Source organism: Suricata suricatta, chromosome 12, assembly GCF_006229205.1.
Source record: "Suricata suricatta isolate VVHF042 chromosome 12, meerkat_22Aug2017_6uvM2_HiC, whole genome shotgun sequence".
Classification (NCBI taxonomy): Eukaryota; Metazoa; Chordata; class Mammalia; order Carnivora; family Herpestidae; genus Suricata; species Suricata suricatta.
This window is the reverse complement of record NC_043711.1, coordinates 20,686,444-20,703,603: the sequence shown is the minus strand read 5'-3', so window position 1 is coordinate 20,703,603 and position 17,160 is coordinate 20,686,444. Positions and strand designations below refer to the sequence as shown.

The 17,160-nt window shown below is 38.5% G+C and overlaps 1 protein-coding gene across 17 annotated transcripts in view; it reads left to right on the top strand.

Moving 5' to 3' along the window:
• Positions 1-17,160, top strand: part of PBRM1 (polybromo 1) — a 118,835-nt gene that overhangs the window by 256 nt on the left and 101,419 nt on the right. For 7 of the 17 annotated variants that reach the window (XM_029917494.1, XM_029917499.1, XM_029917496.1 and 4 more), the window contains exons 1-5: positions 60-188; positions 2,581-2,706; positions 4,350-4,502; positions 7,168-7,265; positions 16,626-16,773. In XM_029917494.1, coding sequence (XP_029773354.1) covers positions 2,659-2,706; positions 4,350-4,502; positions 7,168-7,265; positions 16,626-16,773 — 447 coding nt within the window. In that variant the 5' untranslated portion in view covers positions 60-188; positions 2,581-2,658. Of the gene's footprint in view, positions 1-59; positions 218-2,224; positions 2,330-2,580; positions 2,707-4,346; positions 4,503-7,167; positions 7,266-16,625; positions 16,774-17,160 lie in introns of those variants that run through there. The other 10 variants (XM_029917500.1, XM_029917498.1, XM_029917487.1 and 7 more) reach the window with 7 other exon arrangements.

Genomic DNA, 17,160 nt, shown 5'->3' with positions numbered 1-17,160 from the left:
GCGGGGCGGGGCTCGGCGGCGGGCGTCGGGACTACCCGGCAGCCTCGTCGCACCTGCCGGCCGGGACAAAGGCGCACCGCGGCCCGGAAACTCCGCTCCCTCTTTCCCGCCCCGGCGGCTGACCGAGCGCTCGTCGCGGGCAGCTCCAAAGCTGTCAACGTTTCCCTTAGCCCCCGTACCAGTGACAGGTCCGGAAAGTCTTTCATTTCTTCCGCAGGTCAGGGCCTCCTTTTTTTGTTGTTTCTTGTCGGTTCGGACGCAAACTCAACTAGTGATTTTTTTTCTTTCTTGCTTGCTTTTTTTTTTTTCTAACATTTTACAGATGACTGGGTCAAGACCGAGTGTTTTATCAATGACACTTGTATTTATGGTAGAGGCTATTTAGGTATCTTATTTATATGCAACACCACAGAAAATTGAGGTTTTAAAATTGTGTACGTTTTCTGGTTTTTAATTGTCCACCTGTTAAATTCTTTTTTACTGAAAGAGAAGCGTAGTTCTGTTGTAATAGGGTAGATTTTGGTGATTTAAAGAAGAAAGATTGGCAAAATGTAGAAGAAATACTGAAAAAAGAAATACATGATAGGGCAGATACAGAAATTGTTGCTGTAGTTCTAGAAACATGTTGGAATAAAACAATCTTGTTAGCTTATTTTCCAAAGAACTAGGCCTCCTCAAAAATGATTTTGAGGTTATTTTTTTCCTCATTAAGAGTAGTATGATTTTGCTTTATTATTTGTTAACATATTGTATTTTAAGATTCAGTGGAAGATTAGAAAGTATCTTTTGAAGAAATACTTCCAATTAAAACAGTAACAAATATGTGTATGGATAAATGGAAGGGCCTTGGTCGTTTTCTTTGGCTTCTGGGCCTACAAAATCCTTCAAATATTAATATTCTATCCCAAGAATAGTAAATTGTGGTATATCTATACAATATAAAGCCATCAAACATCATGTGGAAAAATGTTGACTCAGAAGATTCCTAAGTTAAAACACAGGTTGCAAAAATAATACATATGTTTAATACTTTTGTTTAAAAAAAGGCAAATAAAGCATAGAATAAATACAGAAAGCTGTGAATGCCAATGTTAAGGTTTTTTTTCCCTTTGAGTCCTGTTTTCCAAGATTCTTGTTTCAAGCATGCATTACAGTATTGAGTATCAGGAGAAATAAAAGAGAATACTAAAAGTTTATAAACTGTCAAAATATACCATATGGTTATGAGTAAATATTTTCTTAGTTGCACATTGTAAAGTTACTCTTTAGTGCCCACTGTAATTTATTGGTTATCAGACTTTTGGACATGTGATTGTAATCAGTGCCATTTTAAAACTTGTAACCCATCTCCAGAATCTATTTCCTCTTTATGGGAAAAGAATTGCTGAAGGGATGCTCATAATCTTTTTAAATTGCACAAACTTTTCTAAATGTCCTACTTATGTATACTTTTAATGTTATTAAAAAGATTAATTGATCTTTCATGCTATACCAAATACTATTTTATAAGCCACTGCTACAAAAATGAATAAGATGCTCTTCCTGTTCCCAGGGAAGCATGTAATCCTACAGTTGAAACTTCTTTGTTGTGCTTTGAAGTTTCAAAGTGATTTCAGGTACATTTCAAGGTCCCAGTAATCTAAAGGAGATAAAACACCTGACTGTCTCATTTTAGAAGTGAAGAACCGGGATCTGAGAGGTTGTTACTCAAGTAACATCAAACATATGGTGTGAGGTGGGGGACTTGAAACTCATATTCTGATCTTCTGAGCTCAAGTCGTTACTTCTCCCACCTACCTTGCCAACTTCCAAAATACATTTAAAAATGTGTCCATTGAATAAGAAAGTAATTGAAAGTTATCCTGAAGTTGCATCTTTTTCTTGTTTTACCAGAGAAAGTGAATGGTTTAAGGAGTTTTGGATACTGTGTGGTCTAAACTGGTTTACACATACCACAATGATTTACATTTTTTTGTCATTTGCTTTTCACTGGATTATTTATGAAGGTAATTTTGACCTGCCAGAATGATTGAAGGTTTTGTTTTTAATCTTTCTAAACTTATGTTTGGTGTCTTTCCAATGCTGATAGGACTTTTGGAAAGAAATGTCTTTCTCTGAATTTTTTTTTTTTTTGAGGGGGAGGAGTTTTCCAGATTCTACTCACATGGGCCATTCTTGGTTTGTTCCAGCTTGCCAACACTTGGGGTCACATGTGAGCCTTCCACATGTGTTCACTCTCCATTCCAGCTCTGTGATTGAACTCTGCTCTTATTGACTAGGGGGCATTTGGGCAGGCATGCTTCATTCCTGAAATTGACAGTCATTCCATGTGAGTAAAGGGGAATCTCAGTATATGAAAAGCATTTGGTTTTAAAATGGAAAGAAATGTCAGGTACTGTTAGTGCCTGTCTTTGCAGCAGTTTGGCTCAAGAGGACTGATATGCCTATGTTTTCCAGTTCTTTTATCTTTCTTTAGCAGTTCTACTTGAATGTTTTCTACCAATTTGTACTCATTTTTATCCCTTCTGACCTTTTTTTTTTTTTAATTTCCCCTTTCTCTGCCTTGTTCTTCTCTTTCAGTTTTGAATATATTAACACTGAATCAGCACTTCTAAAGCCCTGCCTTCTCCCACTGGCTTCACTTGGCCTTCAGACATAATGAGGAGACTGGCTTTTCGAGGCGCTGGTTGTGCTCTGGTAAAGCTGGTAAATTTCTGATCATCTACACCTTTTCTCTTTTCTGTACTTCCTTGCCTTTTGCCGTCCACTTTTTTGAGTTTTGTTATCTGTTCCATAAAGGGTCCCTCTTCATTTTCATCAAATTCACGTGTGTCCTTGTCATAGCTTATTTAATTAGGTTTGGTCCTTAGTTTCTTCATCTTAATGAGTTAAGGCCAGTTGATCAGCCTTTTACAAACAAAAGAAAATCAACAAAACTTGGCTGTCCTTGGCCTAAGCCCTTTGAATCTTTTAGCCACTTGTAGCCATTTGCAAACTAATACATTGTATAATGAGCCAAAGCCTAGAGGAAGGAACATTGTCATTGTAGGCTGTTTTTAAATACCATGTGGACTATATTTCAGAGGAAGACATAGAGGACTCCTCTTGTTTCTTAGATGGTTACCAGACTTTTTTTAAATTTATTGGTTTGTTTTGTCTTTCCTTTCTGTTCCCTTTATAAAGATGCCCAGTTTTTTTCTCCATACCTACTGGCAACTCATTCTTTCAGCTGCTGGTGTCTTAGTTTACTGAAGTTGAATGTTGATGAGTGAAACTAGGATCAGGTTTTTCTTTTAGCTTTAGAGAAAGACCTTTGGAATCTTAGTATGGTATTCAATACTGTTGTTAAATTGTATAAGCATTATAGAACCTTCTCAGAAATACATCCTTTCCCTGTAACTGTAGCAGATCATTTCAGTGGTTGCATTTTTTGTGTTACAATCAAATGTGTACCTTTGTAAAGTTGTGTTAATGTTAGTTACTAAGCCTACCTAAACCTGAGAGCAAATGTTTATGTGCTTCTGAAAGACTTAGCAGGACCTAAAAGTTCACTTCTGAGGTGCTATTCCAGATCATCTACTGAAACTTAAAGCTAGGATTTCAAAATTCATGAGCATAGACTACCTCATATGACTGAAAAGGAGATCAGTCTGACTGACAGAAAAGTTTCAAAACAGTGTTACTACTTTGACACAGGTGTGGTAAGTCACTGTGTTTTCCAGGGATATGTATTGTGGCCTTCTTTAATGAGTGGAGAAAATTTATTTTCAGTACATTATTCTTAGAGTTCACCTAAAACGCTAGAAGATTGTCCTGTGCTGTCTACACTGTGCCACTACTCATTTGCCACAAGCACTGATTGCTATTTTTTCCGTATCATGGACCACCTGGAAAATGATCATAATTGTAAGATACACTGGGGAAAGCAGATGAAGCTGCTGACCTCAGAGGTGGTAGCCTTGGGGCTTCTGTCCCTATTGCCTGCTGGGCTGCCTCAGGGACTTGAGGGATCAGTACCTCTACACTGTACTACGGGTAGGTTTTTAAAATCCAGTGAGGAGTAAATTTGGAGCTAGACGTGATTGGGTCATTCAAAATTGGTGGTACACAAAAGGGTATACTTTTGTTGAGTTTGTCCTATCTGAATTGAAAGTGTAGCGTTCTGGGAAGATGAAGGGGCTAAAGCCAACAAGGTCCAGAATTTCCACTGAAAAAAACTGACAGTTAAGTTTCTTTACAACAGTTAAAATATCCTCCTAAGTGAACCAGAATCTTGGTAGCAAGTGGCTAGCTGAGGGCTTGGTGGCTCTAAATTTAAGTATAAGAACATGGCTGATTATTTCTTATAGAAGAAGTTGGATTCCATGGGTTCCAAGAGAAGACGAGCTACCTCCCCTTCTAGTAGTGTCAGCGGGGACTTTGATGATGGACATCATTCTGTATCCACACCAGGCCCAAGCAGGAAAAGGAGGAGACTTTCCAACCTTCCGACAGTAGATCCTGTGAGTAACCAGCACCACAGTTTCTGCCTCTTTTCCTGCTCTTCCTTTAAGGATGAGCAGTTAAGATCCAGGGCCCCACCACTTCTTTTTTCTCTAGCTAGATATTCTTAATCTCTTTTACGAAAAGTATATATTTAGTTGACAATCTTAACAGTAATAGTGCAATTCAGTTGCACTACTACTTAATTCTAATTATTAAGAAATGATGGTGGGTGGCTGTGGGTGGGTTAAATAGGTTAAGGGGATTAAGAGGTATAAACTTCCAGTTATAAAATAAATAAGTCACAGAGATATTTATCGGAGAATACAGTCAGTAGTGTTGTTATAACATATGGCGATAGATAGTAACTGTATTTATCATGATGAACAGTGAATAACATATAGCATTATTGAATCACTGTTGTATACCTGAAACCAATATAACATTATATGTTAGGTATACTTCAGTAATACATTTTAAAAAATAAGTATTCAGGAGCTCTCAAGAGTAATTACTCTGAATACATTTAGAATGAGAAATTTGCATAAAGGTTTTTTTTTTATGTTTGTTTATTTTTGAGACAGAGACAGAGTGTGAACAAGGGAGGGGCAGAGAGAGGAGACACAGAATCTGAAACAGGCTCCAGGCTCTGAGCTTTCAGCACAGAACCCGATGCACGGCTCGAACCCATGAACCATGAGATCATGACCTGAGCCGAGGTTCGATGCTTAACCGACCGAGCCACCTGGGCGCCCCCCAAGTTATTTCTGTTTTAACAAAAAGATGTTTTTCTAAGAATGTAGTCTGCTAAAGCACTTATCTTAATTCTAATTAAAAATAACCAAATGGGTTTAGGAATTCCACGGATCAGAGAATGGCAGATGATGTAATAGAAATATGTACAAAAACGTTTTTTGTAGTTTTAGTGAGATGTAATTGACATATAGCACTGTAAAAGTTCAGGGAGTACACTATAATGATTTGACATACATTTTTGCTAAATGATTGCCACAATTAGTTTAATGTCCATCATGTCATATAGATGATCCAAAAATGTTTTTTCCTTGTAATGAGAACTCTTACGATCTACTCTTGTGGTGACTTTTAAATACATGGTACAGCAATATTAACTATAGTTATCATGTTGTATTTTATATTGCTAGTACTTATTTATAAAAACTGGAAGTTTGTACTTTTGACCAAAAAAAATGTTAGTATTCACATTTATATGTTCATTCAAATAGCTTTGTGTTTGTCATGTGCCACACACTCACTATTCTGATGATTGGGATATAGCCGTGTTTTTCACATGGAGCTTAGATTCTGGTGCAGCAGAAGCAGAATGTAAACAGATGAACAAATAGATAATAAAGTATCCTCAGCTAGTAATAACTGCTAAGAAGAAGAGTGGCTGATTTGGGCTGTGTGGGTCCTAACATTGAGGCGTTTCTTTGTGATAGGAAGGCACTGACCCCACAGAATACTGGGGAAGGGCGTTCCAGCGGGGGAGGGACCCAGTGCAGAAGAGCTAGGTCAGGAATGAGTTTGTTGTGTTGTGATTACAGAACGATGGTCAAGAGGGAGAAGGAGACTGGCAGAGTCTGCCCAGCCACAGTATGTAGTTACGCTCCCTACTCTGTGGTCATTATTACAAGTTTAGGTTTTATTTTTTGATTAGTAAGAAGCTCCTCTTCTGGGTGATTTTAAGCAAGCGACTGATACAAACTGATTTAGCTTAAGAGAAAAGAATAATCACCAATAGTATAAATCTGCTGAAAGAGCCCAAAATGTTTAATAAGTTCATTTATTTTATCTTATTTTTAAAAATGTTTATTTTGCGAGAGACAGAGAGAGCGAGCGAGCATGGGCGTGTGTGAGTGGGGGAGAGGCCGAGAGAGGTAGAGAGGGAGAGAGAGCAAGCTCCATGCTCAGTGCGGACCCCAGTGCAGGGCTTAGTCCCACCACTGCAAGATCATGACCTGAGCGGGCATCAAGAGTTGGATGTTTGGGGCGCCTGGGTGGCTCAGTTGGTTAAGCGTCCGGCTTTGGCTCAGGCCATGATCTCATGGTTCGTGGGTTTGAGCCCCACGTCCGGCTCTGTGCTAACAGCTAGTTCAGAGCCTGCTTTTGATTCTGTGTGTCCCTCTCTCTCTGACCCTCCCCTGCTCACACTGTCTCTCTCTGTCTCTCAAAATTAATAACACAAAAAATAAATTTTAAAAAAGGGGGGGTTGGATGTTCAGCCGACTGAGCCACACAGGCACCATGTGAAGTTAAATTATTTAAAAATTTTTAAATGTTTTGGGCTTTTTTATTTTTGAGAGAGAGAGAGAAAGAAAACATGAGCAGGGGAGAGGCAGAGAGACAGGGTTAGAGGATCTGAAGTGGGCTCTGGGCTGATAGCAGTGAGCCCGATGTGGGGCTTGAACTCATGAACCATGAGATCATGACCTGAGCTGAAGTTGGAAGATTGACTAATTGAGTCACCCAGGCACCCAAATTAAATTATTTTAAATAAGGAGGTACTGTCAATACATTTCAGACTTGGGATCCTGTGGGAACTTGGACATTTATCCATCTTCTCTGCTTGACTTTTATGGGTATCTTTTTATTAGGATAATTCTTATACGTACACTGGCTCTCTCCACATTTCTGGCGATTTTTTTCATCTTTTCGAATATGTAGATTGCTGTGTGCCATGAACTCTACAATACCATTCGAGACTATAAGGATGAGCAGGGCAGACTCCTTTGTGAGCTCTTCATTAGGGCACCAAAGCGAAGGTGAGTTGGAAGGTGAGTGGGAGGGATTTGGTCCTGGGTCCATGTTCATGGTATTTGGCAGTTGAAGTTTTTTGGCAAGGAATGACTTAAATGATACTGGAGTCCAGATGTTAGTTTTAGTTGTCAAGATGGTAGTGAAGCATATTTTTAAAATTTTTTTCTATTATAAAATACACAGAACATAAAATTTATGCATTTTACATTTTTAAGTAGACAGTTCATTGAATGCTGTTTATTCACATGGGTGTACAACATATCTCCAAAACTTTTTTATAATGTAAAATTGAAACTCTGTGCCCATTAGAAAGCTCCCAATGCCCCTCTTCCTGCCCCAACCCCTGGCAGCCAGCATTACACTTTGTTTCTTAAATTTAATTATGTTAGGGATTTTATATAAGTGGAATCATACAGTGTTTGCCTTTTGTGACTGGCTTCTTTAACTTAGCATAATGTTTTTAGAGGTTATCCATGTAGCATGTGATTGGATTTTCTTCCTTTCGAAGGCTGAATAATATTACATTGAATGGGTGTACTGTCTTTTGTTTATCCATCTGTCCATTGATAAAAACTTGGGTGTGTAAATACCTCTGATGCTGCTTTCAGTTCTTTTAGATACATACTTAGAAGTGGCGTTGCTGGATCCTATAGTAATTCTATTTTTAATTTTTTGAGCAACCATACTATTTTCCGTATCACTGTACCATTTTACATTCCTACCAACAATGTACAAAGGTTCCAATTTCTCCATATCCATGCTACACTTGTAGTTCTGTAGTAAGTTTTGAAATCAAAAGTATGAGTCATTGTGATGGTTAATTCTGTGTGTCAACTTGGCTGGGCTAAGGGATGGCAACATAGCTGGGAAGCATTTCTGTGTGTATCTATAAGGATGTCTCCAGAAGAGGTTAGTATCTCAATAGGCAGACTGAGTAAAAAAGATGGCCTTAACCAGTGTAGTTGGCTATCATCCAGTCCCCTGAGGCCTTGAATAGAACAAAAGGAGGAAGGAAGGATGGTCTCTGAGCTGAGACATCCATCTCCTCCTGCCTTCAGATCTCAGAGCTTCTGGTTCTTGGGCCTTCAAACTCATACTGAATTATACGTACCACGGGCTTTTCTGGTTCTCTGACTGGTAGATGGCAGATCCTGCACTTCTTGGTCTGTATATCATGAGCCAATTCCTATAACGTGTGTGTGTGTATCTCCTGTTGGTTTTGTTTCTCTGAAAAACCCTAATACAGTCTTTCAACTTTGTTCTTCCTTTTCAGGATAGTTTTGGCTATTTGGAGCTCTTTGAGATTCCATGTGAATTTCAGGATGGATTTTTCTGTTTCTGTAAAAAATGCTGTTAGGATTTTGATAGGCATTGCATTGAATCTATAGATAGCTTTGGGTAGTATTGGTATCTTAACACTACTTAAGTTTTTTAATCCATGAACATGGGATATCTTTTCTTTTATTTGTGTCTTTAATTTCTTAGAGAAATGTATAGCTTTCAGTGTACAGATTTTTCAACTTATTGGTTAGGTTTATTCATAAGTTATTCTTTTTGATTAATATTAAAGTTGAATTGTTTTCCTAATTTTCTTGTTGGGCTGTTCAGTTTTAGTGTATAGAAATGCAATGGATTTTTGCATGTGGTAATTTTGTATACTGAAACTTTGCTGAATTCACTTATTTTACCTTTTGTTTTTTGAATCCTTAAGAGTTTTCTGCATGTGAGATCATGTCATCTGTGAACAGAGATAATTTTACTTCTTCTTTTTCAATTAGGAGGCCTTTTCTTTTTGTGGCCTAGTTGTTTTGGTTGGGACTTCAGTAATGTGCTGAAAAGAAATGGTGAGAGCAAGCATCCTCGTTTTATTTCTGAACTTAGAGGAAAGGCTTTCAGTCTTTCACCATTTTGAGTATGATGAGAGCTGTGTGCTTTTCATATATGGTCTATTTTATGTTGAGGTACCTTCCATCTATACCTAATTTGTTGAGAGTTTTTATCGTGAATGTTGTCAGATTCTTTTTTTGCATTAGTTGAGATGATCATGAGGTTATTTTCCTTCATTTGTTACTGTGATGTGTTACTTTTATTATCAATTTTCATAGGTTGAATCATTCTTGAGTTCTGGGAACAAATCCCACATGCTTATGGTGTATTATCTTTTTAATATGCTTCTGGATTAATTTTGCTAGTATTTTGTTGAGGAATTTTATATCAGTGTTCATAAGGGATATTGATCTATACTTTTCTTATAGTGTCTTTGCTGGCTTTGGTATCAGGGTATTGCTGGCCTTCCAAAATAAGAAAATTTTTCCTCTAATTTTTTGGGAAAAGTTTGAGAAGGATTAATGTTAGCTCTTTAAATGTTTGGTAGAATTCTTCAGTGAAGCCATTAGGTCCAAGACTTTTCTGGGAGATTTAATTACATTTTTAAATTCCAGTATAGTTAGCATACAGTGTAATATTAGTTTCAAGTGTGCAAATAGTGATTAGACAGTTCTGTACATTACTTAGTGTTCATCACAATAAGTATACTCTTTAATTCTCATCACCTAGTACACCCACTCCACCCCCCCCACCTCCATCTGGTAACCTTCAATTTGTTCTTCAGTTTGTTAAGAGTTTCTTGGTTTGCCTTTCTCTTTTTTTCCCTTTGCTTATTTGTTATATCTCTTGAATTTCACACATGAATGAAATCATATGATATTTGTCTTTCTCTAATTCATTTCACTTAGCATTATATGCTCCAACTCTATCCATGTTGTTACAAATGACAAAATTTATTTCTTGTGACTGAATAATATTCCATTGTATATATATATTGTATCTTTTTGTATTCATTCATTTATCAGTGGATACTTGGGCTGCTTCCGTATTTGGCTGTTATAAACAATGCTACAGTAAACATAGGAGTATATGTATCCCATTGAATTACTGTTTTTGTATTTTTTGGGTAATTACCAAGTGGTTTTGCCAGAAGATTTTTGGTTAACTGGTTCATTTAAAAAAAATTTTTTTAAATGTTTATATTTGAGAGAGAAAGAGAGCATGATTGGGGGAGGAACAGAGAGAGGGAGACACAGAATCCAAAGCAGGCTCCAGGCTCTGAGCTGTCAGCACAGAGCCCGATGTGGGGCTCAAGCCCACAAACCACCAGATTATGACCTGAGCTGAAGTCAGACGCTTAACTGACTGAGCCACCCAGGCACCCCAAGTGTTTCAATGTTCATACTAGTTATAGGTCTAGTCATGTTTTCTGTTTCTTCATATTTGGTCTTGGTAGGTTGTATGTTCCTAGGAATTTATCCCTTTCTTCTAGGTTATCCATTTTACTGGCATATGGTTATTTACAGTATTCTTTTATAATCCTTTTTATTTCTGTGGCATTGGTTGTAATGTCCCCTCTTTCATTTCTGATATTTTTTTTGTCTTCTTTTTCCTTAGTTCATCTGGATAAGGGTTCGTCAATTATGTTGATCTTTTCAAAAAACTGACTCTTAGCTTTATTGGGTTTTTCTTTCTATTTTCTGTTTTTTTTTTTTTTAATCTCTACCTTACATATCATTTCCTTTCTCCTGTTTTGGGGTTTATTGTTTTCTTTCTCTAGTCCCTTGAGAGTGAAGCATATCTTTTAAAATTATTTATGGCCTTTAGGATAGCATTGAATTTGTAGCTATTAGCATTAAAAGGGGTAAATTTTTCAAATGTGCAGTGTCTACAGTCACTGTTTTCATCTTGCTTTTTTGCTTTGTCCCTGTACTTTTGGGTTTGACTTCTGTGGTTCAGTGAAGCAAAAAAAAAAAAATTGCTGGCCCAGGATGCACATTGTACACATCTCCCTATGGAAGCTATGTTCTCCCTGTCTAGAGCCTCCTTTCTCTTGCTATCAGAATAACATCAACTATTCCCTTCTAACTCGGGAAGTTGAAGTTATTCTGAACATACAGAAGTGTGGTAAACAGAATGATGGCCCCCAAATATGTCCATGGTCTGATCCCTAGAACCTATGAATATGTTGGATTACATGCCAGAAAGAAATTAAATTTGTTAATCAACTGACTTTGACTTGGAGAGATTATCCTGGATTATCCACATGGGCTCATTGTAATCACAAGAGTCCTTAAACAGAGAGGTGTGGGAGGCAGAAGAGTCAGAGTCAGAGATTTGAAGATGCTACACTCTTGACTTTGAAGATGGAGGAAGAGGGCTACAAGCCAAGGAATGCAGGCAGCCTCTAGAAGCTGGAAAGCCAACACCTTGCTTTTTAGCCGTGCAAGGCCCATTTTGGGCCTATGTAAAATAGTAAGTTTGTGTTGTTCTAAGCCATTAACTTTGTCATAATTTGTTACAGCAGCTTTCGGAAACTAGTACATTGGGTTAACTAAAGATTTAGGTTCATTCGAGGTTGTTAATGCCACAGTGGGTAACCAGTAAGCTAAAGGTTGAGCTGAAGGCAGACTTTTCATCTCAGAGCAGAGCTCTTAAGAACACAGTGCAGCATCCTGAATTGAAGGATGTAAATTAGTCACGGCTAAAAAAGAAGAGCTCTTTTTAAAATGAGGTAACTGTCTCTAGACTTTAGTTGGTTTATCGTACCATCTTTAAAATGTTATTTAATTAGCATATGATAATTAAGAGCCCATATTTATTGCTTCCCACATACTAGAAATAGTGCCAAGCACTTTATATTTTTTAAACTTGTGAAACATTATGGTTTAGAGGTGAGAACTTGTAAGAGTTCTCAGAACTACTGAAGGATAACCAGGGTACAGACTCCAGTCTTTCTGATTCTAGAGCCAGTGCCCTTAACTGGTATGTAGTATAGAGGAGCGGCAGTGTACGGGAGCACACAAACCCCTCATTGAAAAGGACTGCCCGTCTGCTGCAGGCTAGTTAGTCCTCAGGGGTGGAGGATACAGGCCTTGGGGGCTAGAGCACTGTCTTCTAGCTTCCCCAGATGTGGCACCCTGTGAGCACTGATTGCCTTCCCCCAGTGCTGTGTCAGAGGGCAGCTCTGCCTTCGTGGAATGTATATGTTTTCTTAAGAGTTTGTGGGAGGCAGTAATGCTCAGAGCTACACAATTGTGAATCTCTTTTTGAGACTTTGTTTTGATTAGTATACTAAGCTACTTGTGCTAAGACATCCAAAGTAACAATGGCTGAAACAAGAAAAATTGCTTTTTCTCATGTGAAAGTTCTGTTAAGTCCTCAGGGTCTAGGAACTGTCTCTTTCTTCTGCTGTCCTTGAGGTATCACTCTAGGCTGTATGATCTGAGACAGCTCACCAGCACAGCTCTCTTTCAGCCCACAGGAAAAAGAAGGGCTGTTAAGGATATAGTTCACCTCAGCTCTTGTATTGTCCAGAACTTAACTGCAACAAGGCTGGGGAATATGCTCTTTAGTGCCCAGCCAGCAGCTCAGAGTGCTGCCATCGTGGGAATAAGGGAAATGGATTTGGGGGTAGCCAGTAGGCTCTGCCTATCAGGCTTTCCCCTTTTCTGGTTAAAAATGTCAGTTATGGTTTGGCTGTTCTGTGGCCATATCATAGCAGGGTGCCCTTACCTGTTGTTGGAAGGGAAAAGCTGTATGCAAGAACATGTACTACACAGTGCTGTTTGTGTATGCCTGTGCCTGGAAGTCTGAAAGAGTACTGATTGTGCTTTTACCTCTAGATGGGTAGGGACAATTTTTATTATTTTATGCTTTTCTGTATGTTGATTCAAGTGGGAAAAATTAGTAGAACTATTTCATTTTGAAAAGTTGAGGACCTTGTTTTAACCTTACCACATAGAGTAAAATGTTGGGATCTTGATCTCCCTTTTGTCTGTGTGGTAAGCCCGAAAATGTTTTTGAGGAGCCCTCTCACGGAGCTTCGAGGAGAGAGTGTTCTTTCTAGCACATGTCCTCATTGGGTACTCAGTTGTCTACAGATAATCTCCTAAGCCTCCTAAGCCTGAAAAGCTATGAGGTCCAGCCTCAGCAAGGAGCAGTGGACTGTGGCCCGTCAGTTCCATGTGGAGAGGACCATTGTGGACATCAGGTTAACAAATCCGTAACACCCTAAGAAAGTCCCTTGGTGCCATTGACAACATCAATATTAGGCCTGGGTGGTCCTTGGTTGATACTCACTAAGACCTTTAATGTTCTCATGCTTTCTCTGAATAGCAGAATGAGTATTCCTTTTATTCCCCTCATACTTAATTTTATAGTTCACCATAATCATAAGTAATTGATAAGGGTTTAAAAAACTCAATTTGTTCTTCCTCCTCATTTCTCTTCCTGAAGAATTTAATCCAGAAGCCATTAGGGGACACCGAGCAAGCTTGGCATCTACAGGGAAGACCAATGGTGGGGTGTTGAGGAGAGGGTTTGGACAGTAGCAGTATCACATCACAGAGTGTCAGCTTGGGCATGAGAAAGAGGGGGGTCAAGTAGAAGGACTTCCTGGGCCTTGAGGCCTAAGTGGAGGGAGAAGGATATCCATGTTGGGAGAGTGGTGGCAGCAGTGGCCTATCATGGATGGGGCCAGGAGGGCATCTGCTTGGATTGTGGCCTAGCCTGGGCAAGTGGCCATAGCCTTATTAGTGAAGTAAAGAGAAGCCTTGTGAGGTGAGAGTAGACAGCAGCAAGAAGAGATTGGTTCCATACAGGAGATGAATTATGTAAGTAGATACATTGTGAGTAATATGACCTAGGCTTCTCATTATCTGAGAAAGGGATACAAATATGGAAAGGAAACTAGAATGAACTCTGGTGTAGGATTGGAATTGGAAATGTTGGTGTGAATTCATGATTTCCAACATACGTAGGTAATAGAAATATAGCTATAAGTGAGCTTATGTATATCCCCAGCTTTGTCCAAAGAGACAGCCTGGGAGTGGCAACAAACCAGCAGTTCTTTGAGGAAATGGCTGAATTTAATGGCAGGGAAAGTACAAGATGAGTCTGTAATATCCTAGGCTGCCAGAAATAAGCAGATGTTCAAAGGGTGATGAGAACATGTCAAAAGGACATAGAGAATAAAAACCATCTTGAAAGGACTCCAACTGGCCCAACCTTAAGCAGATTGAACATCAGAATAGTTAGAGTAATGGGTTTTAATGGCTTCCAAATAAGAATCCAGGAATCCATATGGATATAAATAAATGAGTAAATTGATTAGGAATGGGTTTTAACATAGTCAGGAGGTAACTCTCTGTAAAGTACAAAGAAAAACAGTAACTTGGTCAAATGAGAAGCGTGGCAGACACCACTAAAATCAACTGATCAAAATCAGCCTCACCTAAGTACTGGGACAAGTTGAAATTGTGTGCCACCTGATAGGATAGTGTGTGATGAACATAATATCATGTCTGTGGTAGACCTGCCAAAGATGCGTAGCTTGCATTTATTCATCGGGAAAACAGACAAACTCAAATTGAGGGACATTCTATAAGATAAATGGCCCATAATCTTCAAAAGTATGAAGATCCTGAAAGTTGAAGGACTAAGGAACTGTTTCAGAATAAAGGAGACTAAAGAAATACAACTAAATGCAACATGTGATTCTGGACTTGATCCTTTTGCTGTAAGGGACAGTTTTGGAACAGTTGCAGAATATGAATGGGGTCTGAGGATTAGATGGTGGTCCTAACAAAGTCAACTTCCTGATTTTGATGGTTGAGCAGTGGTCCTTGTCTGTAGGAAATATTATTCAGGGGTGATAAAACCTCATGTGAGCAGCTTTCTGGTGGTTGAGGGAAACATGCTTTGTACTATTCTTGCAATTTTTATGCAGAATTTTTAACAGGTTTTAAAAATTATATCGTACATATATATGTCTATAACATGTCAGCCAAAGTCCCAAGAGAGATTAAAGCCTTAATGACCATAACATTCCTTGTATATAATAATACCTTTCTAGAATGGAATTAACTACCTACTGCTGAAGGGGAATTGAAATAGTCACTTAGATAATTTTTCAGGTTTACTTGTCTCATGAAATTTCATTTGAAAAAAAGCCAGAAGAATAGTAAGCATCCATGAACCCAAAACCCAACCTAAGACATTATCATTAGAACTGCCTTTGAGGGCCACCTGGGTGGCTCAGTCACTTAAGCATCTGACACTTAATTTTGGCTCAGGTCATGGTCTCACAGTTCGAGAGTTTGAGCCCCATGTCAGGCTCTGCACTGACGACATGGAGCCTGCTTGGGATTCTCTCCCTCTGCCCCTCCCCAACTCATTTTCTCTTTCTCTCTCAAAATAAATAAACATTAAAAAAAAAAAAACATGCTTTTGAAGGGGTACCTGGGTGGCTCAGTCTGTTGAGTGTCCAACGTTTGGTCTCTGCTCAGGTCATGATCTCATGATTCCTGAGATCAGGCCCCACATCAGGCTCTGTAGTGACAGCCTGCTTGGGATTCTCTATCCTCTCTGTTCCTCCCCTGCACACGTGTGCACTCACTTTCTTTCTCTCTCTCTCTTTCTCTCAAAATAAGTTTCTTTTTAATGTTTTTATTTATTTTTGATACAGAGAGAGACAGAGCATGAGAGGGGGAGGGGCAGAGAGAGAAGGAGACACAGAACCAGAAGCAGGCTCCAGGCTCTGAGCTAGCTGTCAGCACAGAGCCTGACATGGGGCTTGAACCCACGAATGTGAGCTCTGACCTGAGCCGAAGTCAGAGGCTTAACTGACTGAGCCACCCAGGCGCCCCTCAAAATAAGTTTAAAAAAAGAGCTACTTTTGAAATTTTCTATATGACCTTTGCTATCCTCCCTTCCAAGAGATAATCACCATTCTGGATTTTGTATTTATCATTACTATGTGTTTTTCTTTTTTTTTTTAATAGTTTGGTCATATTTATTTGTGTCTTATGCCGTTTTATCTGTGGTAAGCTCTTTGTGTCAAGGACTACATCTTTGTAAGTTTCGTAATTTATATTAGAGAAGTATGTATATAACAGGCACTTGATAGTACTTCACAGAAAAAGCTCTGTGGTCACTAAGTGAAGAAAGACAATCCATCTTGTGAGTTTATAAAGAGTTTTGAAACCTGCATCTTTTTTCAGCCACTTTTGAACGTTAAAGGTAAGTGATTTTCATTTGCAGAATATACCATTGATAAAGTTTTAGTGCTAGTGGCCTAAATCTTAAATATTTAGCATATAAATAATCACTGATGTTAAGTTAGGTTTTTACATCACTAACATATACTTAGAAAAGGGCTTACATATGCGCCTTGCTTTTGTTACTCCCTTTTAGTTCTAATGGAATAAGTCTAGTATGTTCTGTCACTTGGATTGTTGGCCATTACCACAAATAGTTTTGAAATGGAACTTTTTATAGACTTTGGACTAATACCTTTTTAAAAAAAATTATAACAGAAATCAACCAGACTATTATGAAGTGGTTTCTCAGCCCATTGATTTGATGAAAATCCAACAAAAACTAAAAATGGAAGAGTATGATGATGTTAATCTGCTGACTGCTGACTTCCAGCTCCTTTTTAACAATGCAAAGGCTTATTATAAGGTAAGAAACTATCAAATTTGGAAGGTATTCATATTTGGTAAGAATTTGGCCTTCTAATATTTATCAGTCTGGTAGGTAAGTAGTGTTTACTCATTTGGTGGGTTGAGTTTGTGTTTCTCTTATTACTAAAGAGACTGGGGGCACCTGCGTGGCTCAGTTGGTTGAGCATCTGACTTGTTTCAGGTCATGATCTCACAGTTCCTGAGTTTGAGTCCCACATGAGGCTTACTGCTCTCAGTGCAGATCCCAGTTTGGATTTTGTGTCCCCCCCTTTCTCTGCCTCTCCCCTACTCGTGCTCTCTCAAAAATAAACATATTTTAAAAAATAAAATAGACTGAAGTTTCATATAACGTGAACCATTTTTGTTCCTTTTGAGTCTATTCAAA